Source organism: Rousettus aegyptiacus, unplaced genomic scaffold (assembly GCF_014176215.1).
Source record: "Rousettus aegyptiacus isolate mRouAeg1 unplaced genomic scaffold, mRouAeg1.p scaffold_m13_p_1, whole genome shotgun sequence".
Classification (NCBI taxonomy): Eukaryota; Metazoa; Chordata; class Mammalia; order Chiroptera; family Pteropodidae; genus Rousettus; species Rousettus aegyptiacus.
The window spans coordinates 64621282-64648539 of record NW_023416284.1 but is presented as its reverse complement, the minus strand read 5'-3'; the positions used below and the strand labels follow the sequence as shown (position 1 = coordinate 64648539).

General features: G+C 36.5%; 1 protein-coding gene across 2 annotated transcripts in view; it reads right to left on the bottom strand.

Moving 5' to 3' along the window:
* Positions 1–16201: 16201 nt before the first annotated feature.
* The window catches only part of RPAP2 (RNA polymerase II associated protein 2), a 76615-nt gene continuing 65558 nt past the window's right edge, over positions 16202–27258 (bottom strand). For both annotated transcript variants that reach the window (XM_016134273.2, XM_036236370.1), the window contains exons 12-13: positions 24577–24726; positions 16202–16654 (exon numbers count right to left, since the gene is read on the bottom strand). In XM_016134273.2, the coding sequence (XP_015989759.2) occupies positions 24585–24726 (142 nt within the window). In that variant the 3' untranslated portion in view covers positions 16202–16654; positions 24577–24584. The remainder of the gene's footprint in view (positions 16655–24576; positions 24727–27258) is intronic.

Below are 27258 nucleotides of genomic sequence, written 5' to 3'. Positions count from 1 at the left end.
ACCAAGATAGCTGGCAGTTCCTCATGAGCCCCTGAACACTTGGAAGCTCATTCCCACATCACTGATTTTGTTTGCAATTGGATCCCTACTGTTTCACTTTTTCAGCCATAATAGCTCATCTCTCAAGCCCAGTTCTCATTCTGCCTTTTCCAGAAAGCTTTCCTTAACCTCTGCAGCACATGCTGACCTTCCTCCTCTTGCAGCTCTCATTTTAGTGACTGTTCATTAGTGATCTTATTCATTGATTCGTTCAATGCATTAACAAGTTTTACCTGTTCTATATGAAAAGTACTTTGCAAATCCATCCATATCTATCCATCTCTATTGCTTCCATCTTAGTCACCTCTTACTTGGATTATTAAATACCCTCTCAACCCGGTCTTCTTGCTTTCACTCTGCCTTTCTTCAACCCCTCCATACTCTATGGGGCATCCTGTGATCTTTCATAAAGGTGAATTAGCTCCTGTCACACCCCTGGTCTCTTTCAGTAGCTTTCCAAACTCCTTACTACAGCCCACAGGCTCTGCTAATCTGCCACTTGGGTGCCTTCTCAGCCTCTTCTCATCCAATCATTCCTCTTGCTCATTTCGCTTCAGGCACCTCAGCCTTCTTTCTGTCCATTCAAAAACCCAAACTGTTACCACTGCCTCAAGGCCTTTACCCTTGCAGAGCCTTCCGCCTTGAATAATATCAGCAACTCAGTGACTACCTCCTCCTCACCACTCAGCGTTCTGTTCAGCTGCAACCTCCTCAGTGAGATCTTTCCCGAATACCTTGTCTAAAGAACCCTTGCCCAACTCAAGGCACATTTTATTTTATTTTCTGTTCTATCATTATCATTTTCTGAATTCGTTTTTTTCCTGTATTGTCTGCTTTTTTCCACTAAAGAGGAAGTGCCTCCAGAATAGAAACAGTGTCTGTCCTGTTCATTGTTGTATCCTCAGAGTTTAAAATAGTGCTTAACATGTATGACACCAAAAAATATTGCTTAATAATTTATTATGTGGATATTAAATGTCTCCTATGTACGAAGCACTGAAAATCAGTAATCAGTACTATTGATTAGAGATAGAAATGCTGTCCTTGAAATAGGGTTTCTCAAAGTGATCCATGAAACTGGTGGACTGTCACGGAATTCGCAAGTGGTTTGATGGTTTTAGAGGAAAAACTGAGGAAACAATTTTGTTCACATATACGTAACTAATTTAAAATTTAAGATTCCTATAGAAATTACTGTTTTAATGAAATTCATTGCAAGGTTTGTATTGGTCAGTTCATCATAGCTAATTTCAGTTATCGACTATAGGTTATTTTGGATAATGTGTTTCAAATCATGACAGTGTTAAAATTCTTAATTGTAAAAATCTACCTTTTGCTGTTACTTTTGTGTTGCATGAAATCTCTCAGAACTCAAAAGGAGTTCATTAAAGAGTAAAATTAATGATGAAGGTATCAATAGTGCAATACAGAATAATTAAGTATAAATATTGAATATTGTTACAGTATGAATATACGCTATCAATCTGTATGAGCTAGGACAAAATAATCTATAAAAGTGTTGATTTTGCACAGTAAGTAGCTGAAAAAGAGAAACCGTAGTAAAAAAGGAAATATAGTGCTGAATGTTTGAAAATTGGGCTTTATTGGGTTGTAATTGTCTCCAATGGCCTTGTTTCTTGTGACACTTTGTAGTAGCACAAAGCCATCAAATTTTGACACAGTTTTCAAAGTTGGTCACCACTCTGGTAAATCAAGTGATATTTTCCAGAGTAAGTGTAGGAAACTGATTAATTTTGTCAGTAAAGGTAGAAAAAAGACCAAAACTACAAAAGTATTGTACAGAATTGTACTACTTAGAGCAAAATCCCATAGAAGTCACATTACTGTGAAGACACTTGAATTATAAGTGAAGTAAATGATTAAGTATTGAGCTTTGAGACAAAGCAGAATAAGCTTTTGGCACAATTTTATTGAAAGAGCCTGCTGAAAGTAAGTAAACAACTAGATGTGGAACTGAATTATGGTTTCAAGCCAGTTATCATTGCACTGACTATAGTGTGACCTTGGGCAAGTCACTCAACCTCTCTGTGCCTCAGTTACATCATTTGTTGAAAATTGGGTTATTAATTTACCTCAGAAGGTTGTTAGGGTGAACTACTTTAGTCTATGTAAAATACTTGGAATAGTGCCTTGTATGAAGTGAGTGCTAAGTGTTACTGTTAAAATCATATACCAGCACTAGTTTGAAACATATTAAAATGATAAAAATTGTGCTGAATCTTAAAAAAAGTTTCTACTTAATATTGGTGGTCTCTATGTCTTTATGTCCCATTAAAGAAATAACCCTGTAAGGTGTATATTATTCTCCATTTTCAAATAAAGAAGCTGAGGCTCAGAGAAGTTAACCACCTGCCCAAGATCAGGCAGATAGTTACTGCCAGTTGCCTCAGTGTTAGCATTTTAATTGGGCCAGGCTGACTACAAACCACAGTCTTTTCCCATTTTGTCTCCCGTGCTCAGTGTTTACTGAATGTTTTATAAGCCCGATCTAAATCTCAAGCTCCTGTGGCCAGTGAGGGAGTGAGCAGGGTACCCCTCTCTCTCTCTCTCTCTCTCTAAATGCCTCATAGAGAAATTGCACAGGGCAGGCACCTTGGAAAGGCACTCAGGATGGGAAGGCCTGGTCCATGGTAAGTGCTCAATAAATATTTGTTGAATGAATGAATATGCTCTGGTTCAGGAGCCCTGGGAAGATGTTAAGACACTCCCCAGAAATGCAGGATGGGGGTGAAGGGAGAAGGGGAAGCTTCAGGGAGACGCTGAAAGCTCCATGCTGCTTAGACTCTAAAACTCAGGCTGCCCTGTCAGGCCTGCCCACTCCCATCCCCCGTCCCCCCCCCCCTCCCCAGCCCTCCTCCCAGGGCCTGGGGCTGAACAAGATGAGACTGAGTGTGATTGCATTTATTTATCTAGTAAATTCCATATATTCCTGAAAAGTAATCCAGAAACCTTTACAGACCATGATATTAATGCCAACTTTATTACTTCCACCCCCAAAGTGGCTCAGAACCCAATGTGTGTGAGCTAGAAAGATCTTCATTAATAGCTTCTTCTCCCACTTAGTAAACATTCCTTCTCTGTCTTAGAGGTTTTCCCTGAGAAACTGTTAATGAGACTGAGGTTGTTTTCCCAAACTGAAAAGCCAATGGCTACTCAGTAGCCCCATGGTTTCTAAGCCTCTAACCAAATGTGGTGACTTCAAATAAAAGATTTCTGGGCCTTAAAACCAAATTGCACACTGACTGAAACCAGACCCCATCCACAAAGTTCAGCTCTCCCTGGCAATGACCCTTGTTCTGCAACAGAAGTGGGGGTGGAGGTGGAGGAATCTCGGTTTTGCTCACCTAGATAGGGCCAGGTGGGTTTTGATTGAGTCCTGTTTTGAGCTCCCTCTTCAAAGCTCATTGGGCTTTTTTGTTGCCATAGACTAGTAGTTTGAGACTTGGTTTCCAGGAATTGCTCTGTTAAAAGTGGCTGACCTTGTGATCAAGACCTCTCTAGGTCTTTGTGTTGTTTTAAAGTGAGGGATTTAGATTAGCTCGGTGATTTTCAGTCTTTTCCCTAGTAGCAAGACTTTTTGTACAAAGGAAATCTACCTGGATTCCCAGTATGGAAAAGAGGTAGAGCTGCTCTGGACTCTCCCCATGTGTGGCAATACTGAATGTGACTCTAAAATTATGTGTCTTATTTTTTTCCCCCCAAAGATAGATGGTATGTTAATAAGATAATGGGAAAAAGACAATAAATAAATAAATAAATAAATAAATAAATAAATAAATAAGGATGTGTTAGGGAGTAAGTTAATATAGATCACAGGCTATGTTTTTCCACATCAACATGAAGATAAAAAGTATTATCTATTAGTAGTAAATTTTCTCCTGTCTTATAAAGTGTGACATGAAACTCTATTGTTGTACATATGCCAGCTTCAAAAGAATAACATTTTAGTACCTTATATGGACACCGTCTTGATGGTATGACCCTAGTAAGGGGTCAGATGCACATCCAAGGGTTTGGCTTTTCCTTCTTATCTAAATAATAAAAGTTTTCACTGCTGCAACTTCATTTTATTGCTATCTTATTTCTGTCAGAGGCCCTGTGAGCTTAGTTTGGTCAAGGGACACCCAGAAAATAACCAGCTTCCACTTTCTTTAATTATGCAAACTAGAGCTAGGTGACTGAGATCTAGCCTTTAGTCTGTAAGACAGAGGGAGTTTTGCAAGCCCTAGGGGAGTGCGGAATTTCCTGAAGATGTTGCAGGGTGGCTGGCTTTGTTTTAAATCATACAATATTCTCCTTCAGTTTAGTTATGACTGCAGAAGTGCCAGGAAGCAAACTGAAAACTAGCACCTTGGAGGGGGCTTCTCTGTGGGCCGGGGAGGTGAGGCCAGCTCACTTAGAGGGAAGGGCTTGCTGCTGCTGCTGCTGCTGCTGCTGCTGCTGCTGCTGCTGCTGCTCCTGCTCATTCACCTGAAGGTATTTTGATCCAGTCCTGTCTCCCAGTTCCTTCACTGGGTACATTTTCTAAAACAGTTGTTTTTACTGAGAGCAGAACACACGCAAAGTATTGAAAATTGATAGAACTGATACCTGGGCAGGTTGAAATTTTACAAAAGTTCTTACTTTGCTAGTTTAATTTGGAAAAGAACACATGAATTCCCAGAGAAAACAAGCTTTAGTAAGAAAGAATTTCGTCAGGTTATTTCATCTGCAATCACGCAGCTCACTGCCCCAAACCTCTTAGCCTCCATTTTGTGTTTTAGTGAAGGAGGGCCTGGACAGCAGATGCCCCAGGGGTCAGTCCCCACTTCACTCAGGCCTCCCTTGGCACATTTCAGATGAAAGTCACCACTGCTCCTCACCTCACTCAGTCTGGCAGAGTGGGCTTCTAGGTAGCTTTTCTTTTTCTACCAAGGCTTATAATGTGAGACTATTAACATTTCAGATTTCAGAAAGGCATCACTTTCCTTGGGTCTAGGTAAATCTTTAGAGAAGTGATACTGTTCTCGAATGAGCAGGAAGATCTCCTGGTTTTTGGACATGACTATAAGCAGAAGATGCTAAATAATACCTTACAGACTCTACTAATTATATTAAAGCAGAAGATGCTAAATAATACCTTACAGACTCTAATTATATTAAGTCTGGTTGGATTTTTATGTGTTTGAGAATCTCATTGGAATGGAATTATTCAAAGGAGAAAATTTTAAAGTCATTCTCTGAATATAAAAACATATAAACCAGTTCCTTATTTAAATAGAAAGTGAAACCGAATAACACTGTTTACTTTTCATAATAAAAGCTATTTAGAATTGAAGTCTTCTTCCCTGAAAGACTAACAGGGTTTTCGTTAAATATCTCTTCTCATTCTTTGAAATTTGGAGTTCATGAGGAAACCTGGAGTTTATGTTTTACTGAAGGTGATGTTTACTTCTATAATGAAGACTGCCACATGAGGGTCAGGGGATGGTGTTCCAGAGAGGAGACAGTGTAGGTTGCGAGTCAGCAGAGCACACGACTGAACCAGAATGGACCATCAGACGCCCAAGACCTGGGGAAGCAAAGATCTTTCTTCAGAAAACTGATTCATAGGTTTTTCATTTATAGGGTGGTATAGTCACTTTCCAGCCCATCTGCTTGAACATACATTACTCCAGTAGAATTCAGTAGAATTCTACTGAACCAGAATGGACCATCAGACGCCCAAGACCTGGGGAAGCAAAGATCTTTCTTCAGAAAACTGATTCATAGGTTTTTCATTTATAGGGTGGTATAGTCACTTTCCAGCCCATCTGCTTGAACATACATTACTCCAGTAGAATTCTAGTCCTTTCAGCCTGTTCCAAACCCTAGTTGACTCCATCTTCTTAATCATGTTTGTAGCTTTTCCAAAGTGTCTTCTCCAACTTCAGGCTTTTGTGTCTTAAAAAGAACATACCCTGGGGCTTACCTGCCTCTGGGCCTTTCCTCCTGAGGCTGCCCCTGCCTGGGCAGTACCTCCCCCTTTCCAGCCTGCTGTCTCCGCTTTCTAACACCATCTATCCTTCCCTACCATCACAAACGTCCCCTCTCTGACCACAGCATACTCTGCCTTTTAGGTTATGTGACCATTTAATTTAATGTCCAAATCAGAATACTTTTGAAAGTAAAAGCCTGTAAGTAATAATGATGCATAATTAATGGATATGAACTGGGGACTGTCCCAGGCAAGCAGGATGTTCCTTTTTAGGGCATTTACCCTAGTGCCTCCTTCCCATAGGCAGGCTGAAGATTCTGAGGGCCATGACCGTCTTGTCTCTGCACCCCCCTTCTCGTGTCCAGCCAGTAATTTAAATGAAATTTTTATTTTGAAAAAACTTTAGATTTACAGACAGTTGCAAAGATAGTACAGAGTTTTGTATACACTTCACCCAATCTCCCCCATCGTTTACATTTTGTATTTTCATGATACATTAGTTAAAACTAAAAAATTCCATTGGTTTATTACTATTAAACTCCAGACTTTATTTGGATTTCTCGTTTTCCATTAATGTCTTCTTTCTGTTTTTATCTAGATCAGGACACCATATCGCATTTAGTTATGTCTCCCTTGGTCTGTGATAGTTTTTCGGTCTTTGTTTTTCATGACCTTGACAGTCTTGACAGGCCAAGTTTCCTGTAGAAATGTCCCCCGAACTGGATTTGTCTGTTTTCTCATGATTAGACTGAGGTTATGATTTTGGAGAAGAATGCCATAAAGGTGAAGTGTTCTCATCACACTTATCAGGGGCACATGATATGCACAGGACATCACTGGGGATGTGAAACTTCATCACTTGGTGAAGGTGGTTTTTCCCTTCCCTATTTGGGAGCAAGTCACTTAGTTTAACCCACTCTCTAAGGGTGAACTATGCTCCACTTCCTGGAAGGGACAGTATCTACATATAATATTATTTATTTAAAAATCAATATTTTCTGACAACTGTATTTCCATTTTCTTTAAGGGCCTGTGGAAGAACAGCTTAAGGTGACAGTGATTTTTCCTACCCATTCAGTAGCTTGAGCAGTGGGAGCAGCAGACCAGTCTTATCTTGTATTTTTGCTCCCCCAGCTTTAGAACTAGCCATTTTCCCAAGAAACCTTGGTTCCTTTTATCGGATAAAGATCTTGGACTTTTAGAAACCAAGATCTCGCATGATTCTTTGAACTGAACTGAACTGAACTCTGTTTCAGTCCTCCCAAGCTAACATAAGCCTGGCAGTAGTAGCATGGGAGGCAGATGCAAAAATGCTGCTGGCCCTGTAGTAATCTGGTGGCAGAGGTGGTAGTGTTCTATATGGCTAATGTTTCTATAATGAGCTGTTGGCTCCTTACCTGAGAGCCCTAGACCTGCAGGGTATGGGAAACAACTAAAGAGGTGTCTCTCAGCACAGAGGGGAGAGTGGGATACAGCGGCTTCTTCCCTTCTTTACCTTGGAGAATTGTTACTAGTAGGTCAGAAGGAGGGGCCCTGTCATTATTTATGATTTTCTAAAATTTTTATTTTAAGGTATAACTGACATGTATTAGTTTCAGATGTATTACACAATGGTTTGATAATATATAAGTATTGTGAAATGATCACAGTAATTCTAGATAGCATGGCACCATATATAGATCCCCCAAATTTTTTTGTGGTAAATTTTGAAATCTACTCTCTCAGCAACTTTCAAATATGCAATACAGTATTAACTGTAGTCACCATGCTGTATATCACATCCCCAGGACGTCTGTATTTTATAACTGGAAGTTTGTCCCTTTTGACAACTTTCCCCCATTTGCCCACTCCTCACCTCTGGCAACCAGCAATCGGTTCTCTGTATCTGTGAGCTTGGATTTTTTTCATTAATTTTTAGATTCCACATATAAGTGAGAGCATATAGTATTTGTCCTTCTCTGCCTTATTTCACTTAGCATAATACCCTCTAGATTCATCCATGTTGTCACATGTGACAAGATTTCATTCCTTCTTATGGCTGAATAATATTCCATTGTACGTATGACAATTTCTTTATCTGTTCATCCACTCATGAACACTTAGGCTGTTTCCATATCTTGGCTTTTGTTAATAATGCTGCAGTGAACATGGGGGTGCATCTTTTCAAGTTAGTGTTTTTGCTTTCTTCGGATAACTACCCAGAAGTGGAATTACTGGATCATATAGTTATTGTTTTTTTGAGGAACCTCCATACTGTTTGCTCTAGCGGCTGTACCAATTTACATTCTCACCAAGAGTAGGCAAGGGTTCCCTTTTCTCCACATCCTCTCCAACACTTGTAGTTTTAGGTAACAGCCATTCTAACAGTTGTGAGGTGATATTGCACTGTGGTTTTGATTTGAATTTCCCTGATGACTAGTGGTGTTAAGCATCTTTTAATGTACCTGGTAGCCATGTTTATCATCTTTGGAAAAATGCCTATTTAGATCCTCTGTCCATTTTTTAACCTATTTCCTATTTGTTCTGAGACTACTCACCAGTGGTGCTTGTAGCTGCAGCATTTACCCCGAACTGTGCAGATTACAGTCCTAACCTCACTCTCAAAGTTTACACAAAATATTTCACTTTTATTATTTTTGCATTGCTCTAGTGTATCCATAGTCTTTGGAAACAAATGATATCATTCTACTTATAGCATTGTTTTTAGTAGTGGTATTTCCATTTACGATATATAGTAATTCTCGATCGCCGAAAATGTCGAATTCTAGAAAACGCAGCACTCCTATGCGCGATGTTAACATTGTTTTCGAATAGCTGTCAGCCAGATTTATTTGATGAGTCCCATTTATGTATATATTTGTTACATTAGGATTAGAGACAAGCTGTTTAGAAATGACTCCAAGAAGTTTTTATATTTTTCACATTGAAAACCAGATTTGCTTTAGCCTCAGAGCGTTTATATAAAATGAATTCTAGCAGTGAACTGCATTTTTTTCCTAAATGAGAAATGTTATTTTTTTTAAGCAATTAAGTTGTATGATTTTTCTATATATTTTGGATAGTAACCCCTTATCAGATGTATATTTACAAATCTTTTCCCCTTCTGTAGTTCCTTTTTGTTAGTTTTCTTTGTTGTGCAGAAGCTTTTTAATTTGATGTTTTATGGTTTCATATCTTACATTCAAGACTTTAATACATTTTTAGTTATTTTTTGTGTATGGCATAAGATAATGGTCCTGTTTCATCCTTTTGCATGTGGCTGTCCAGTTTTCCCAATGCCATTTATTGAAGAGACTATTCTTTCTCCATTGTATATTTTGGCTCCTTTGTTGTTAATTGACCATATATGTGTGGGTTTATTTCCAGGCTTTGTATTCTGTTCCATTGATCTGTGTGTCTGTTTTTATGCCTGTACCATAGTGATTACTGTAGCTTTAATATAGTTTGGAATCAGGGAGCATGCCTCCAGCTTTGTTCTTTGTTGAGAGTGTTTGGTTATTCAAAGTCTTTTGTGGTCCCATACAGTTTTAAAGACTATTTGTTCTATTTTTGTGAAAAATACCATTGGAATTTTGATAGGGATTACACTGAATCTGTAGATTGACTTGGGTAGTATGGACATCATCTATAATTTTGAGCAGGTTTATTAAAACAACTTATATACAGAAAGTTCACCTGTTTTAAGTGCACAAGTCATTTATTTTTAGAGTTTACAAAAAATCAGAATTTAGTTTTAGAACATTTCATCACCTCAAAGAGATCCTTTGTGCCCATTTGCAGACAATCCCTGTTCCCAACCCTGGCCCATGCTTTAAAGATTTTCCTTTTCTAACATTTTATGAAATGGAATCATACCTTATATGGTTTATGTGTCAGACTTATTTCACTTAGTGTAATGTTTCTGAGGTTCGTCTGTTTATAACATGTATCGGTACTCCACTGTATGACTTATTTTTTCTTCAATTATAGTTGACATTCAATATTTTACATTAGCATCAGGTATACAGCATAGTGGTTACATATTTATGTAATTTATGAAGTGATCCCCCATCAGTCTAGTAACTCACTGACACTATACATAGTTACTAGAATATTTTTGACTATGTTCTCTATGCTGTACTTTACATCTCTCTGTCTTGTAACTACCAATTTGTATTTCTTAATCCCTTCACCTTTTTCACCCAGCCCCCAACTGCCTTCTGGCAACCATCAGCTTGTTCTCTGTATTTATGAGTCTGTTTCTGTTTTGTTTCTTTTGTTCTTTAGATTCCACATATAATTGAGATCATATGGTTAGTCTTTCTCTTATTTCACTTACCATAATACTTTCTAGGTCCATCCATATTGTCACAAATGGTAGGATTTCATTCTTTATTATGGCTGAGTTCTATTCCATTGTAGATATGTACCACTGCTTCTTTTATCCAGCCGTCTATCAATAGACATTTAGGTTGCTTCCATATCTTGGCTATTGTAAATAATACTTCAGTGAATTAGGGGTGCATGTATCTTTTCAAATTAGTATTTTGGATGTCTTTGTATAAATACCCAGAATTGGAATTGCTGAGTCATAAGGTAGTTCTGTTTTTAATTTTTTGAGGCACTTCCATACTGTTTTCAATAGTGGCTGCACCAGTTTGCAATCCTACCAATAGTGCACAAGAGTTCCCTTTTCTCCACATCCTCACCAACACTTGTCATTTTTTGATTTATTGATGATAGCCATTCTGACAGATGTGAGGTGGTAGCACATTGTGATTTTAATTTGCATTTCTCTGATGATTAGTGATGCTGAACACCTTTTCATGTCTTCTGGCCATCTGTACATCCTCTTCGGAGAAATGTCTATTCAGGTCCTCTGCTCATTTTTAAATTGGATTGATATATATTTTTTTGGTGTTGAGTTGTGTTGAGTTCTTCATAAATTTTGAGAGTTAACCCCTTGTTGGATATATCTTTGGTGAGTATATTCTCCCATTGATTGTCTTTTCATTTTGTTGGTTTACTTTGCTATGCAAAAACTTCTATTTGATGTAGTTCCACTCATTTTTCCTTTCGTTTCCCTTGTCTGAGGAGATGTATCAGAAAAAATATTACCTAAGAGCAGTGTCACAGAGTTTACTGCCTATGTTTTCTTCTAGGAGTTTTATAGTTCCAAGTGTTGCATGTGTTTAATCCATTTTGAGTTTAATTCTTGTATATGTTGTGAGAAGGCAGTCTGGTTTCATCTTTTTTCATGTATTGGTCCAGTTTTCCCAACAGCACTTACTGAATAGACTCTTTCCCCATTGTATATTCTTCTTTTGTCATATATTGACCATCTAGTCTGTTCCAATGCTCTATGTGTGTTTTTATGCCTGTATCATGCTTTTTATTACTATAGACTTGTAGTATAGTTTGACATCAAGTAGTGTGACACCTTCTCCCCCCCGCCCCCACCTCAGGAGAGCTGTGGCTATTCAGGATCTTTTGTGGGTCTGTATAAATTTTAGGATTATTTTTTCTAGTTCTGTGGAAAATGTCATTGGTATTTTGATAGGGATTGCATTGCATCTATTGATTGCTTTGCATAGTATGGACATTTTTAACAATGTTATTTTTTCCTATCCGAGTTCACTATATGTTTCCATTTGTATCTTCTTCAGTTTCTTTCTTCAATGTCTTATACTTTTCCGAGTACAGGTCTTTCATCTCCTTGGTCAAATTTATTCTTAGGTACTTTATTCTTTTTGATGCAATTGTAAATGGGATTATTTTCTTAATTTAACTTTCTGATAATTCATTAATGGTGTATAAAATGAAACTGATTGCTGAATATTAATTTTGTATCTTGCTATTTTATTGAATTCAATTTCAGTTCGAAAAGTGCTTTGGTGGAATCTTTTAGGGTTCTCTCTATATAGTGTCACACCATCTGCAAATAATGACAGTTTTACTTCTTCCTTCCAATTTGGATGCCTTTTCTTTTTCTTGTTAGATTGCTGTGGCTGGGACTTCGAATAATACTATGTTGAAAAAAGTGATGAATGTGGACATTCTTGTCTTTTCCCTGATCTTAAGGAAACACTTTTTTTGAAAAAAATTCTAACTGAATTATATCTTTTTAAAATATATATTTTTTCAATTATAGCTGATATACTGTATTAGTTTCAGGTGTACAACAGTGATTAGACATTTATATAACATGAAGCAATCACCCCCGATAAATCCAGTATTCACAGACACCAGTTATTACAGTACTATTTTACCCATGCGTGTGTTTAATCCATTTTGAGTTTATACATCCCCATGACACTTTTGTAAGTACCAATTTGTAACTCTTAATCCTCTCCACACCTTCACCCATATCCACCCGTAATCCAGTAACCATCAAAATGCTATCTAGAATCTTATTTCTGTTATTTTGTTCTCCAGATTCCATATATAAGAGAAATCATATAACATTTGTCTTTTCCTGTCTTACTCCACTCAGTACAATACCAAGTCAATCTATATTGTTGCAGATGGCAAGATTTCATTCTTATTTTATGCCTGAGTAATAGTCCACTGTATATATGTATCACCTCTTCTTTATCCATCCATCCATTGATGGACACCCAGGTGGCCTCCATACTTCACTATTGTAAATAATGCTGCAATGAACATATGGATTCTTCTTTGTCTCTTGTTATAGCCTTTGTTTTAAAATCTATTTTGTCTGGTTATTAGCATTGCTATCTCCTAGTATTTTTTCCATTTTCATGAACTATCTTTTTCCATCCCTTTCAGTCTGTGTGTCTTTCGATCTGAAGTGAGTCTCTAACAAGCAGCATATGTAAGGGTCTTACATTTGTAGTATTTTCTTTGTATTTCTGTGGTGTCAGATATCACTTTTATTTCTAACTTATTTGGATCTCTTTTTCTTGATGAGTCTGGTTAAAGGTTTATGAATTTTGTTTATCTTTTCAAAGAACCAGCTCTTGGTTTCATTGACCTTTTGTACTGCTTCTTTTAGACGATATTTTGTTTATTTCTGTTCTGATCTTTATTATTGCCTTCCTTTACTCTAGGTTTTGTTTGCTGTTCTTTTTCTAGTTCCTTTAGGTGTAGGGTTAGATTGAGATTTTTTTGTTTCTTAAGGAAGGCCTGCATTGCTATGCATTTCCCTCGTAGGACTGCTTTTCATTGTGTTCCAAAGATTTTGGGTCATATTTTCATTTGTCTCAATGTCGTATCTTTTGATTTCTTCTTTGATCTCATTGTTAACCCATTCATTGTTTAGTAGCATGTTATTTAGCTTCCTTGTGTTTGTTTTCAATTTCTTTCTTGTAATTGATTTCTAGTTCCATACCATTGATGGTTGATGAAGACACTGGATATGATTTCAATATTCTTAGATTTATTGACGCATGTTTTGTGGCCTAACATGTGGTCTATCTTGGAAAATGTTCCACATGTACTTTAAAAGAATGTATATTCTTTTGCTTTGGGGTGAAATGCTCTAAAAACATCAATTAAATCCATCTGGTCTAAGGTGTCATTTAAGGCAGCTGTTTCTGTATTTTCTGTCTGGAAAACCTATCCATGGATGTCAATGGAGTGTTAAAGTCCCCTACTATGACTGTATTACTGTCGATCTACATCCATCAATACTTGCTTTATATATTTAGGTGCTCCTGTGTTGGGTGCAAAAATGTTTACAGGGATTATAGCCTTTTGTTAGATTGATCCTTTAACATTATGAAATGTTCTTCTCTTATTATAGCCTTTGTTTTAAAGTCTATTTTGTCTAAGTATTGCTACCCCCCTTTTTAAAAATTTCCATTTGCATGAAATATTTTTACATCCCTTTTTGTTTCTTTTGATCTGAAGTGAGGCTCTTGCAAACAGCATATGCATGGGTCTTGTTTTCTTATCCATTCAGCTAACCTATGTCTTTTGATTGGAGCATTTACTCCATTTACACTTAAAGTGATTATTAATAGGTACGTAGTCACTGCCATTTTATTATTCATATTTTCTGTTTTTTTCTTCTTCTTAAAGAAGTCTAACACTTCTTTGTAGTACCGGTTTGGTGGCAATTAACTCCTTTAGTTTTTTCTTGTCTGGGAAGCTCTTTCTCTCTCCTTCAGTTTTAATTAATAGCCTTGCTACTTTTCATCACTTTGAATATTTGTGGCAATCCCTTTGGGCCAGCAGAGTTTCTGTTGAGAAATTAACTGACAGTCTTATGGGAGCTCCCTTATAGTAGTTGCTTTTTTCTTGCTGCTTTTAATATTCTCTGTCTTTAACCTTGGGCAGTTTAATTATAATGTGTCTTGATGTGGACCTCTTTGGGTTCATCTTATTTGGGACTCTCTGTACTTCCTGGACTTGTCTATTTCCTTTGACAGGTCAGGGAAATTTTGTCATTATTTCAAATAGGTCTCAAGCTCTTGCTCTCTTTTCCTTCTGGTACCCTTTGGACTTTGTGTATCTATATACCAGTTAACGCTTATTTGGGTTTCCCAAATATGGTTAATGCTGCTATGAACATATGCCTGTGAGACTGTGTAAACGTTTTTATTTCTTTTGGGATGGAACACCAAGTGGAATTTCTTAGTCATATGGTAAACTCATGTTTAAGAAACCATGACTGTTTTCCAAAATAGCTGCAGTTTTACATTCCCACCAGCAATGGATTAGGGCTCGTTTCTCCACATCTCACCAACACTATGATAGTGTGTCAAGTGATATCTAATTTTGGTTTTAACCTGCATTTCCCTAATGACTAGTGATGCTTAAGATCTTTTCATATGCTAAGCCATTTGTGTATGTTCTTTGCTGAAATGTCTTTTCAACGTTTTGTCCATTTTAAAAGTGAGTTGTCTCATATTTGAGTTTTAAGAATTCTTTAGTTTGGATATAAGTCCTTTATAAAATATAATTTGAAAATATTTTCTCAGTCTGTGGTTTGTCAGTTTCTTAATGTTAAAATTTTGATGAAATTCAACTTATATATTCCTTTTTACACTATGCTTTTGGGATCTTACTTAAGAACTCTTTTCCTAAATCAATGCCATGTAGGTATTATCTTGTTTTCTTCTAAAAGATATATAGTTTCTGCTTAACATTTAGGTCTCTGATCCATTTTGAATTTATTTTTGCATATAGTAGGAGGTAAGGGTCTAAATTAATCTTTTTTGCATCTGATACTGGTAGCTTAGCTGAAAACCAATTGACCATATGTGTGTGTGTGTGTGTGTGTGTGTGTGTGTGTGTGTGTGTGTGTGTATATATATATATATATATATGAAAGCTTACTTCTGGACTCTAAAGTTCTGTTCCACTGATCTTTATATCAATACCACACTGTCTTCTTGAATACTGTAGATTTGTAGTAAGTTTTGAAATCAGGAAGTATTTTGCATTTTCAGAATTGTTTTGGCTATTCTGGATCCTTTGATTTCCCTAGAAATTGTAGGATTGACTTATCAATTTTTCAAAAAACTCTGTGTTGGGGTTTTGACAGGGATTGCATTGATCTATAGATTAATTTGGAGAGCACTGCCATCTTAACAATGTTGCATCTTCTAATTTATGAACACGGACTATGTTTATATCTTTAATTTCTCTGAATGTTGTATAGTTTTCATTGTACAAGTCTTATACTTCCTTCGTTAAATTTATTTTTAAGTATTTCATTCTTTTGGTGCTATTGTGGATAGAATTCTTCATTTCATTTTTGGATTTTTCATTGCTAGCATACAAAACACAATTGATTTTTGTATATTGATGTAGCTTGTGACCTTGCAGAGCTTGTAGTTGCCTGTTTGTTGAGCTCTCTGTTCTACCAGGCTGTTTTCTGGCCCCTTTTCATGGCTTTGCTTTTAGCAGCTGTTATTTTTTCCACTGTCCAAGAGTATATAGATCTCGTTTTGTTTCTTGGCCCTCTAGTAAAGCTGCTCAAATTGTCTGTCTGAGGCCCTCCACAGCTCCAACTACCCTGGAGGTCCTGCTTACCTGCATGCTTCATATCCATTTTGAAGCAGTGTAAATTCTAGAGATTGTCTTTCTTGAACACAAACTACAGATTCATTTTTTTTTTTTTTTTGAAACTTCCTTGAGTCCAGAAAATTTTGGGAAACTCTTGTTTTGGACTTGTGAGGTTAACCACATTCTAGCACAGTCAGCTTCTTTAAAAGACTAATGACTAGACTTCCAAAGGACTTTCTCTTAGATTGTATTTATTAACCTCTTTACTGTTTTTAAGAATCTAGAGTTTTGATTATGTGGCCAAAATAAGACTTTTCTCAATTTTTCAGTCAAGTGATGTGATGGTTGGAATCATCCAGAAAAAATACAAGGTCAAATTTTCTTGAATATTCATTTAAGCTTCAATATAAGACTTTGACTTTCATTTTCAAATAAATAAAAATACCATGTCTTATAGCCAGGGATGCATAGACTTGGTTATCTTTGTTGGGATAATGGCTCTCCTCTATCTTGGGAAGTCACTCTGTACAGGTAAGAGATGAGAAGGCAGGGGTTTGAAATCTAAAAAGGTAAAGATTTTTCTGGGAACAAAGCTAGTTATCAGTTAGCACCAGACCATCACTGTGGCTAGAATTCCAGAAATGACGAATAGTTCATTTTCTATTCAGTCTTCATGGATTATACCTGTGAAGCAAAAAAGGACAGTCTGAATAAAACACCTACTTTACCAGGTTTAGGGAACACTGTTGCTTTCCCAATATATTTCATTTTCCCTCATTATGTAGCAATAATGATTTGGGTGGAATACACCCAAGGTCATATTCAGCTCAAGGGGTATTAGGTCTTGATGGGTCTAGGTCAATAAGAAAAGCCTCTCTCTGACCTCCCCCCCCCCCCCCCCAAACATCTCTTCCCAGAATGAAAGGGTTAGCTCAGAGTATTCTTATGGCCATATGGATTGGTTCAGGGGTGTCCTCAATTAGTGTGAAGTTCAAGACTCACTTGGGACAGTATAGTATATAATATGTAAAGCTGGGACCTACTAAGCAACTTTGACATCTATAGTAGACAGCTTCTAAGATGGGCCCCCAATGATCCTTGCCTCCTGGTATTCATGTCCTTATACAATCCTCTCATCTTGAGTGTGGGCAAGGTGGTGAGTTTTTAACCAGTCGTGGTTAAAGCAGCAAAAATGCTGGGATATCACTTTCGAGCTTAGTTACAAAAAGAGTGTGGCTTCCACCTTGGATACTGTCTCACTTGCTCACTCTGAGGAAAGCCATATGCCAAGTTGTGAGGTGCACTATGGAAAGGCCCATGTAGCAAGGAACTGTGAGCAGTCTCTCGACGACAGCCACTGAGAAATTGAGGCCCTGAGTTCAACACGTATGAGGAACTAAATCCTGCCAACAACCACATAGATGAGCTTAAAAGGGGATCTTCTTCCAGTTGGGCCTTCAGATGATATCATAGACCTGGCAGAAAGCTAAATTGCAACCTCATGAGAGATTGGGTCAGAAGCCCTAAGCTAAACTATGTCCATATTCCTGACTCACAGAAACAGATAAAAAAAATAGTTTTAAGTCACTAAGTTTTGGAGTAATTTGTTAAGCAACAAAAGATAATATATCACAAGAAAGATTGGTTTGGGCTGGATTTTGTTCCCATTATTTGTAACTGAAAGTGTATTAACATATACTAGCTAGTAGAAGTAATATAATCTTGAGAAGGTTAATAGACATTAAAATCTTGATGTTTAAATGAACTTATAGCTTACAAAAACCACGCAAACAGAACAAAACTGATTTGTGTACTCACGACCATCGCCATTTCTCATGTGGAAAATTAGGTCATAAGGCCAATTCATTCAGAATTCCTTATAATACTGACAAAGCCTGGGAAAAAGTTTGATTATTTATATAAACAGTGGTCACAGGGAACTCCTAAGTTGGCTTAAAACATCTTGTTGAAAGTCCTTTAATATCATCTGTTTACATGTTTTAAATATGCTAATTAGAATGATTAATTGCTACCTATTCATTAAAGGAGGTCTGAAAGGACCTCTAGTTAGGCATTCTTTGTTTTTAGTTTATCTGGGGGAAAAAAAAAAAAAACTCATTCAATAAAGATAGGGTGTCATGAACTAATGAATGATTAGTTCAATTCTTGGTATCTGAAGCCTAATAAAATAAACTCCAACCTCACTACCTTCTTAGAAGGGCCTTTGAATTGATGCTTACTTAGGCTAATCTGAGTTTACTCCCCAAAATTTCTGTTTTATGGGAAAATTTGAAAGGTCATATAAGTTGGGAGGCACTTACAGTGCTGATTCTTTATATTCTAGTTTCCAGCAGGTTCAAGGGATACTGCACTTTCTTGCCTGCCAAAATATCTCCCTCAAATATCATTTTCATATATTTAAAGATTTGCTTGAAGTTTTTCTTATAGACATTCAAATAAAATATAAAATGATATATATCAAGTATGCTTCTGGAAAGAAGACAGCCTTGAAGGCAGAGGTGAGAGGGAATTTTCCTTTTTAAAATTATGCAGTTGTGTATTAATTTTAACTTTTATAAAAAGTTTATATTGCTTTTATAATTTAAAAATTGGAAATTAAAAAAAAACAAGTTCCCTGAGAGGGTCTCTTTTGTAGTTTAGGATGAATTTCTTCAATCATAACATTAAACCAACACCTATTAGGTGGGTCCAAAATAGTGGCATAGGAGGAAGCTCCCTCTCATGACCACACCACATGTACACCTACATTTAGAGCAGTTCCTCCTGAGAGACAACAGAAGGCCGACTGAAGAGCTTCTGCACAACCAAGGAAAGAGAAACCAACTAATGAAGGTCGGTGGGGAGAGCGATAGCACTTTGGGACCTGAGGGAACTCTCTCGGATCAGAGATGCTGCTGAATGCCAATGTTTACATTCCCCTTCCACCTGGATAGTGCAGGCAGGAGCTCTATGCAGGTGCTCTGGCAGACCTACGAGGCTGCTGGTATGTGTGGACTGGACTACCCTGCCTGGACCTCTGCTCTGGCTGTGGACAATAGCATCAATGGGGTGCTGCCCGCCCCCCAGAGCTCGATCTGGCAGGACCGAGGGGTGCCAAAGCATGCATGCGCTGGATTGCCCTACTAGAACCTCAGATAGCCACTGCATGTATGTGTACACTGGGCTACCCTCCTCTCCCCGGCCAGCCTGCATTGTAGGTACCCACCCTGACTCCAATCACTTTGCCAAAACCCAGAACACAGTCTGCACAGAGGTTGCTTCTACACAAGACTGCTTTTTCAAGATTGGGAGAGAAGGGTATTACATCTCATTCATAGGAAAAATACAAAGTCAAAATTGGAAGACAATATGTTCCAAATGAAGGGAAATCCTATAAGGCTATCAGCTAATTTCTCAGCCGAAACTTTACAGGTCAGAAGGAAGTGGCAGGATATATAAAGTGCTGAAATAAAGGAACTTGCAAACTAGAATCATATACCCAACAAGGTTATCATTCAGAATGGGAGAAAGAGAGTTTCCCAGATGGGCAAAAACTAACAGAGTTCATCATTGCTGACCTGGCTTTATAAAAAATGTTAAAGGGTCAGCTTTAAGCAGAAAGCAAAGGCTACAATAAGAAATTAAGAAAATACGTGAAAGATAAAATCTTGCAGGTAAAGGCAAATATATAATGCACTGAATCAGCCACTTAAAAAGCTAGTATGAAGACAAAAAGTAGCAAAATTAACTATGACTATAATAAATGGGATAAAAAACAAAGATCTAAATATCACATCAAAATCAAAGCATGGAGGGAGAGTAAAAATGCAGTGCTTCTAGAATGCATTTGAACATAAACACCTATTAGCTTAGAACAGACTGTTATAGATGGATATATATGAACCTCATGGTAAGCATAAATCAAAAAATTAGATAAAGTACATATAAAACAAAGAACGCCAAAACACTAAAAAGCCAGCAAGCTACAAGGGAAGAGATCAAGAGAAGAAAGGAACAGAATTACAAAAACATTAACAAAATGACAGTAAGTACATACCTATCTATATTTACTTTCAATTTAAATGGACTAAATGCTCCAATAAAAAGACACTGAGTGGCTGAATAGATAAAAAAAAAAAAACCCCAAAAACCCAAATATATGCTGCCTACAAGAGACTCACTTCAGACTGAAAGACACAAAGACTAAAATTGAAGGGATGGAAAAAGATATTTCATGCAAAAAGAAATGAAAAGGAAGGTAGGGTAGCAATACTTGTATCAGACAAAATAGACTTTAAAACAGAAACTGTAAAAAGAGACAAAGAAGGGCATTACATGATGATAAAGGGGGCATTCTAACAAGATGATGTAACAATTGTATATATCTACACACCTAACATAGGAGCACATAAAGATAATATATTAACAGACATAAGGGGAAAAATTGACTGACAGTAATACAATAATAGGAGGGGACCTTAATATCCCACTTACATCAATGGATAGATAGATCATTCAGACAAAATCAAGGGAACAGTGGCCTTAAACATCACATTAGACCAGATCAACTGAAACACTTCATCCTCAAACTGCACAAATATGCAGGCTTTACAAGTACACATGGAACATTCTTCAAGACTGATCACATATTAGGTCACAAAACAAATCTCGAAAATTCAAGAATACTGAAATCATACCAAGCATCTTTTCCTACCACAAGAAGAAAACCAGAAAAAACACAAACAGGAAATAAAAAAATACTTTGAGACAAATAAAAATGAAAATACAACTTTCCAAAATGTATAGGATGCAGCAAAAGCAGTTCTAAGGGAAGTTCATAGTGATATAGGCCTATCTCTAGAAACGAGAAAAATCTCAAATAAACAACCTAATATTACACCTGAAGGAATTAAAAAATAAGGACAAAACCTAATGTTAGTAGGAGGAAATACACAAAATAGACTAAAAAAAAATTAGCAAAGATCAATAAAGCTAATAGCTGGTTCTTTAACAGGATAAACAAAATTGACAAACCTTTAGCTAGACTCATCAAGTATATAAGAAGGCCCAAATAAAATGAGAAATGAAAGAGAAGTGAAAAATAACACTAGAGAAATACAAAGTGAACCATTAAAGAATACCATGACCAATTATATGCTACCCGGTTGGACAAACTAGGAGAAATGGATAAACTTCTAGAAACATACAGCCTTCCGAGACTGAATGAGGAACAGGAAATCTGAACAGACCAATTACTAGCAATGAAATTTAAGTAGTAATCAAAAAAACTCCCAACAAGCAAAAGTTCAGGACCAGGTGGCTTAGCAGGTGAATTCTACCAAACATTTCGAGAAGACTTAATACATGTTCTTCTCAAACTATTCCAAAAAACTGAAGAGGAAGACTTCCAAACCCATTCTATGGGGCCAGCATTACCCTGATACCAAAAATAGACAGACACTACAAAATAAATAAATAAATAAAAATCACAAGCTAATATCCCTGATGAATACATATGCGAAAATTCTCAACAAAATATTAGCAAGCCAAATTCAACAATACATTAAAAAGATCATACACCATAATCAAGTGAGATTTATTCCAGGGATGCATGGCTGGTTCATTGTCTGAAAATCAGACAACATTATACCACATCAATAAAACCAAGGATAAAAATCATATGATCATTTCAATAGATGCAGAAAAAGCATTTGACAAAATTCAACATCCATTTATGATAAAAATTCTCAACAAAGTGAGTATAGAGAGAACTTACCTCTACATAAAAATGACTATACATATGACACACCCATAGCTAACATCATACTCAATGGTAAAAAGCTGAAAGTTTTTCATTTAAGATCAGAAACAAGACAAGGATGCTTATTCTCACCATTTTTAATTCAATATAGAAGTTCTAGTCACAGCAACGAGACAAGAAAAAGAAATAATACTGGAAAGGAAGAATTAAAACTGTTTTCTACTTACAGATGACATGATACTATATATAGCAAACTGTAAAGACTCTACCAAAGAACTATTAGAACTAATAAATTTAGTAAAGTAGCAGGATACAAAATTAATATATAAATCTATTTCATTTCTATAGACTAATAATGAATGATCAGGAGATATTAAGAAAACAATCCTATTCATAACTGCATCAAAAATAATAAAATACCAAGGAATAAATTTAACCTAGATGAAAGACCTGTACTGTGAAAACTGTAAGACACTGAAAAAAGAAATTGAAGAGGACACACAAAAATGGAAGACTATACCATGTTAATGGATTGGAAGAATATCGTTAAAATGTTCATAACTACCCAATGCAACCTAAAGATTCAGTGCAGTCCCTTTCAAAATATCAAGGGCATTCTTCTCAGTACTAGAATAATTCTAACATTTATATGGAACCACAAAAGACCCCAAAGAGCCAAAACAATCTTGAGAAAATAGAACAAGTTGGAGTATCACACTCCCTGATTCAAACTATTCTACAAAGCTATAATAACCAAAACAGTATGACATTGGTACAAAAACAGACACACAGATCAATGGCACAGGTTAGAAAGCCCAGAAATAAACTCTTGCTTATATGGTCAATCTACAACAAAGGAGGCAAGAATATACAAAACTTCTTCAATAAGCACTGCTGGGAAAACTGAATAGATATATCATAAATTAAAAAAAAAAAAAGGAAGGAAAAAACTGAACCACTCTAGTATATCATACAAAAATAAACTCAAAATAAAGACAACAATGTAAGATCTGAATTAAAAAAACTCTTAGGAGAAAACATAGTAAACTGTTTGACATCAGTCTTAACAATATCTTTTTGGAAATGTCTCTATGGTCAAGGGAAACAAAAGCAGAAATAAACAAATGGAACCTCATCCAACTAAAAAGCTTCTGCACAGTGATGGAAACCACCAACAAAATAAAAAGACAGCCTACTGAATGGGAGAAGATGTTTACAAATGACATATACAGTAAGGGGTTAATATCCAAAATATATAAGTAACTCATGCAACTCAACAACAAAAAAAACCTGATTAAAAACTAGGCAGAGGAGCTGCATGGACATTTCTCCATGTGTCTTATGACCAGCAGACATATGAAAAGATGCTCAACATCAGTAATCATCAGGGAAATGCAAGTGAAAACCACAAGGAGATTCCACCTCAAATCTGTCAGAATGGCTGTTATCAAAAAGGCAAGAAGGAAGTGTTAGAAATGATGCAGAGAAAAGGGAGCTCTTGTGTGGAATTGTAAAATGGAACATAGTATGAAGATTCCTCAAAAAATGAGAATGATCATGAAACCCAGCAATTCCACTTCTTAGTATTAATCCCCAGAAAACATTATTTGCAATAGCCAAGATATGGAAACAATCTAGGTATCTATTGACAGATGAATGGATAAAGCAAATGTGACACACACACACACACACACACACACACACACACACACACACACACACGCAAACGGAATATTACTCAGCCATTCTTTTTATACAAAGAATGAAATCTTGCCATTTGTGACAACATTGATGGACCTAGAGAACATTATGCTAAGTGAAATAAGTCAGAAAGACAGATACTATATAATTTTCCTTATATGTAGAATCTAAAAACACAAAATAGGAACAAACAAAACAAAAATAGACTCATAGGAATGGAGAATAATCACAATTGCCACAGGAGAGGAGGGGGGTGAGATGGATGAAAAAGGTGAAGGGGAATAAGAGGTACAAAATTCTAGTTATAAACAAACCAAGGAGTTGTAATGAATAGCATTGGGAATATAATGAATAATATTGTAATAACTCGGGATGGTGACAGATAGTTACTAGACATAGTGTGGTGATCACTTCATAAGATGCACAAATGCTGAATCATTATGTTGTACACCTAAAACTAATAAACTGTTGTATGCCAACTATATTTTAATAAGAAATAAAATTTTAAAAAGCTACCTGAGTACTTAAGAGTGTGTAAAATGAGAAGAGCAGGGAGAAGAGTTATGATTAAGGCAGGATGAGGGAGGGGACATTCTGATGGGCAGTTTGGAAAGAGGTAAGAACTTGGGAGAGTGGCGGAGGGCTATATAACTGGGAGCAGTGTTAGGATTCAACTAAGTGAAACTTGTAAATTCACTTATCTGCACAGGAGATTACCAACATATTGGCTGGGTTGTGGGGTGATTTCCTCGAAGAGGGAAGTAGGATGAGGATGTTCTCAATGGGTCATTGCAGTATTTGGGATAATTGCTACTTCCTGGGAAGAAACTTACTGGATGGACATGCAGGATGGTCTAGGTTTGAGTATGAAGGTGATAGTGGGAGCTTCCTGGATTGCAAGAAACAGAATTAACCATGGTAAACTTATACAGGAGGAATAACAACAAGGGTGGGGCACAAAGTAACAACAGTGGAGACAGGAAGTGAGTGGGGCAGCTGAGAACTAAGAGACGTCATGATCTTCTTTAGCAATTTAAAGACATCTTGAGGTCTGTATTTGGTTTTCAAAATTTCCAATACAAAAAAAGAATCCAAACAGGCAACAAATGAAAAATAAATCAAACTAAAACACAATCCAACTCACCGGTCTGGTTAACAGCTGGTTCTAAATATGATGGTTAAACTTTCGAGGTCTTCATTTTTTAAATGTAATTCTTCCAGAAGGGTGGCTATAAACTGTGTAAACACCACATTTTCTTGAGAATGCTTCCGAATGCCAAGAATTGGGGTCACTCTGAAACAACCAAAAATATTAAATATATATCCATGAAATGGGAAGGACTAAGGGGGCTTCCATCTTCAACATGGCGGAGGGGATTTTGTCATGGCAGAGAGATGAAGTCTCTCTAATATAACGGTATTCCCAGAGAGATGGCTTTACTAACAAAAGCAGAAGAGAAATCTCAGAAAAAGAATGAAAGATCAAACATACTGTTAAGTACAGAAAGAAGCCTAAAAGCCTGAGTCTATAACATGTTCTGCATCATGCCAGCAAAAACTACCAAAACTGTATTCGGAAAAGAAAATGAAGTCTTTCCAATGGGGAGAGGAGGTGTCGAGAGAAGCTTAGAGCTAAGAATTACTTTAAAAACTTAATATATAAAAATTAAGACTACCTTTTGGAAGAAACCTTAATTTTTATTTTTAAAACACTAAATAGATGAATTACATCTTATAATGCACTTAATCTGACCTTCAAAAGGAACATCGCTTTTTCTCTAACCATTTCCAGTAAATACCCCAAAAGATTGACTACATATAATAGATTCTTAAAAGTAATTTACATTGAAATGTGATTAGTAAGATGATTTAAAAAAGTGTCTAATCTAATCACAAAGACGAAAAACCATTACTTTCCATAAATATATATATATTTTTATCTCCAGAGATCTTGCTTCACAGAACCTTTATAAGTTACATTCTTGGAAAGCTTTCTGGGAGAAATTTTTTTCCCCCAAATAGTCATACATCCCACAAAGCTCTTCCAAATGCTTATTAAATCTTGGTCATTGTCACTGGGCACATCTAATATAAATAACTCTGATTTAAATCAATAAATCTCAAAAAAATCAGAGCAGAACAATTCTGCAGTAGTATGTGGAATTGGAAATGTTATTTTGAGAGACAGATTTCTTCCTTGCTTGGCCACTTCACACAGAAAGCAAAAGTAAAAATTTTCAGAATAGTCCGGGGATTGCCGAGACTTTGAAGAGATGGTATATTCTCTATCTCTCTGAAAGTGTCTTAGCCAGAACTGGTGGACGAGGTGATTTTAATAGTTCAGTGAAATCCTGAGTTCTAAATGAGAGAAGCACTGTAGTATATTTCCTCCTCGCCTCTTCTTTAGAGCTATGGGATGGAGTACCAGGTTCTTATACTTCATGAGTTTCATCTGCTGGTATTTCTCAAAGGTAGTTCATACTGGGAAACAAACAGGACTATCCAAGCCTTCCAACACCAAGGCCAACCTGGGCACTTGGATGAATGTGGGCAGTTTTGGCCAGCTTTTCCTAAGGCGGCTGCCTGCAGAGAAGGTGGAACCAGAAGTCAACTCTGGTTTTTCCCATACTTAGGTGATGTCAACATTTAAAATATAAAGTTGCTCCTTCCCCACAGTAAGACCAAAGATACTGGGGGATGAGATAAGATTGGCAAAATAAAACCAAGAAGTCAGAGGCAGTGGATTAGATATGTCAACTCTATAGAAACCTAGCTTTTTGTGTATGCATTTAAAATGGTACTTAGATGACACATCCTAGACAATTTCTCTCACTTTCAAGGAGACTAGAATTTGTTCATATATGATAATAAAGTTTTCTCAATTAATTCTCAACTTGCCATTAGTATATTTAAAACTTAACCCTCAAGTTAGAAGTAACTGGTGACTACTAGACTTTTCAACCTGTGTGCTCATAAGAGAGAAAATGAGAAGAGTAATAAACGGCTTGTAAGAGAATTGTTCTATCAATTGCCCTAGTTAGAAAATATTTTAGAAATAGCAATACTCCTCTAGCAAACATATATTTACTCTATAAATTAGTAACTTCATTATAAGATGTGTTCAAATTTACCTAAAATTTTGTTCAGAAAGAAAAACTAAGGTTAATGGGAAGCTTTAGGAGTTTAAAAAAAAAAAAGCAACAGTGCAATCCTGCTCCAGGCTTCTGAGCCAATGGCCTATGATGCTGATAATCAGGCATTCTTAATGAGCCTGGATCTGCTTTAAGAATCTTCAAAACGGCTCTGAGCAACCACTTCGACTATTTAGAACTTTTGAGATGAAACCTATTCACTCCCCAGTCTAACTGCAAACCCTAGCATAGTTCTAATTTTAGCTCTGCCAGGCATATTTGTTAATGATTTTGGCAAGTTGAACATGAAAGCCTTAGGATCTAGCTATAAAAGAGGGCTAATGATACTTAAGTTCCTTAAAAGTTACTACTGCGAAATTTAAGTAGGATATTGTAGATGAACAGGTTTTTTAAAAATCAGTTATAATGACTATAATATTAACATTTACAATATGCTACCTATGAATACTTACTATGTACATGGTCTAAGCATGAATTATTTCCTTTAACTACACAGTGGTGCTGAGGAATGTAGTTATCGCTCCCATTTTATGGATGAGGAAATGAAGGCACGAAAAATTGAAGTTCCTTCCTTAAGATCACAAAGTGGCAGGTCAGGGCTTTGAACCTAAGCAATTTATCTCAAAAAGCCCATGCTCTTAATATGTTAGTTTTCATTCTTTGTTGGCTGTAGA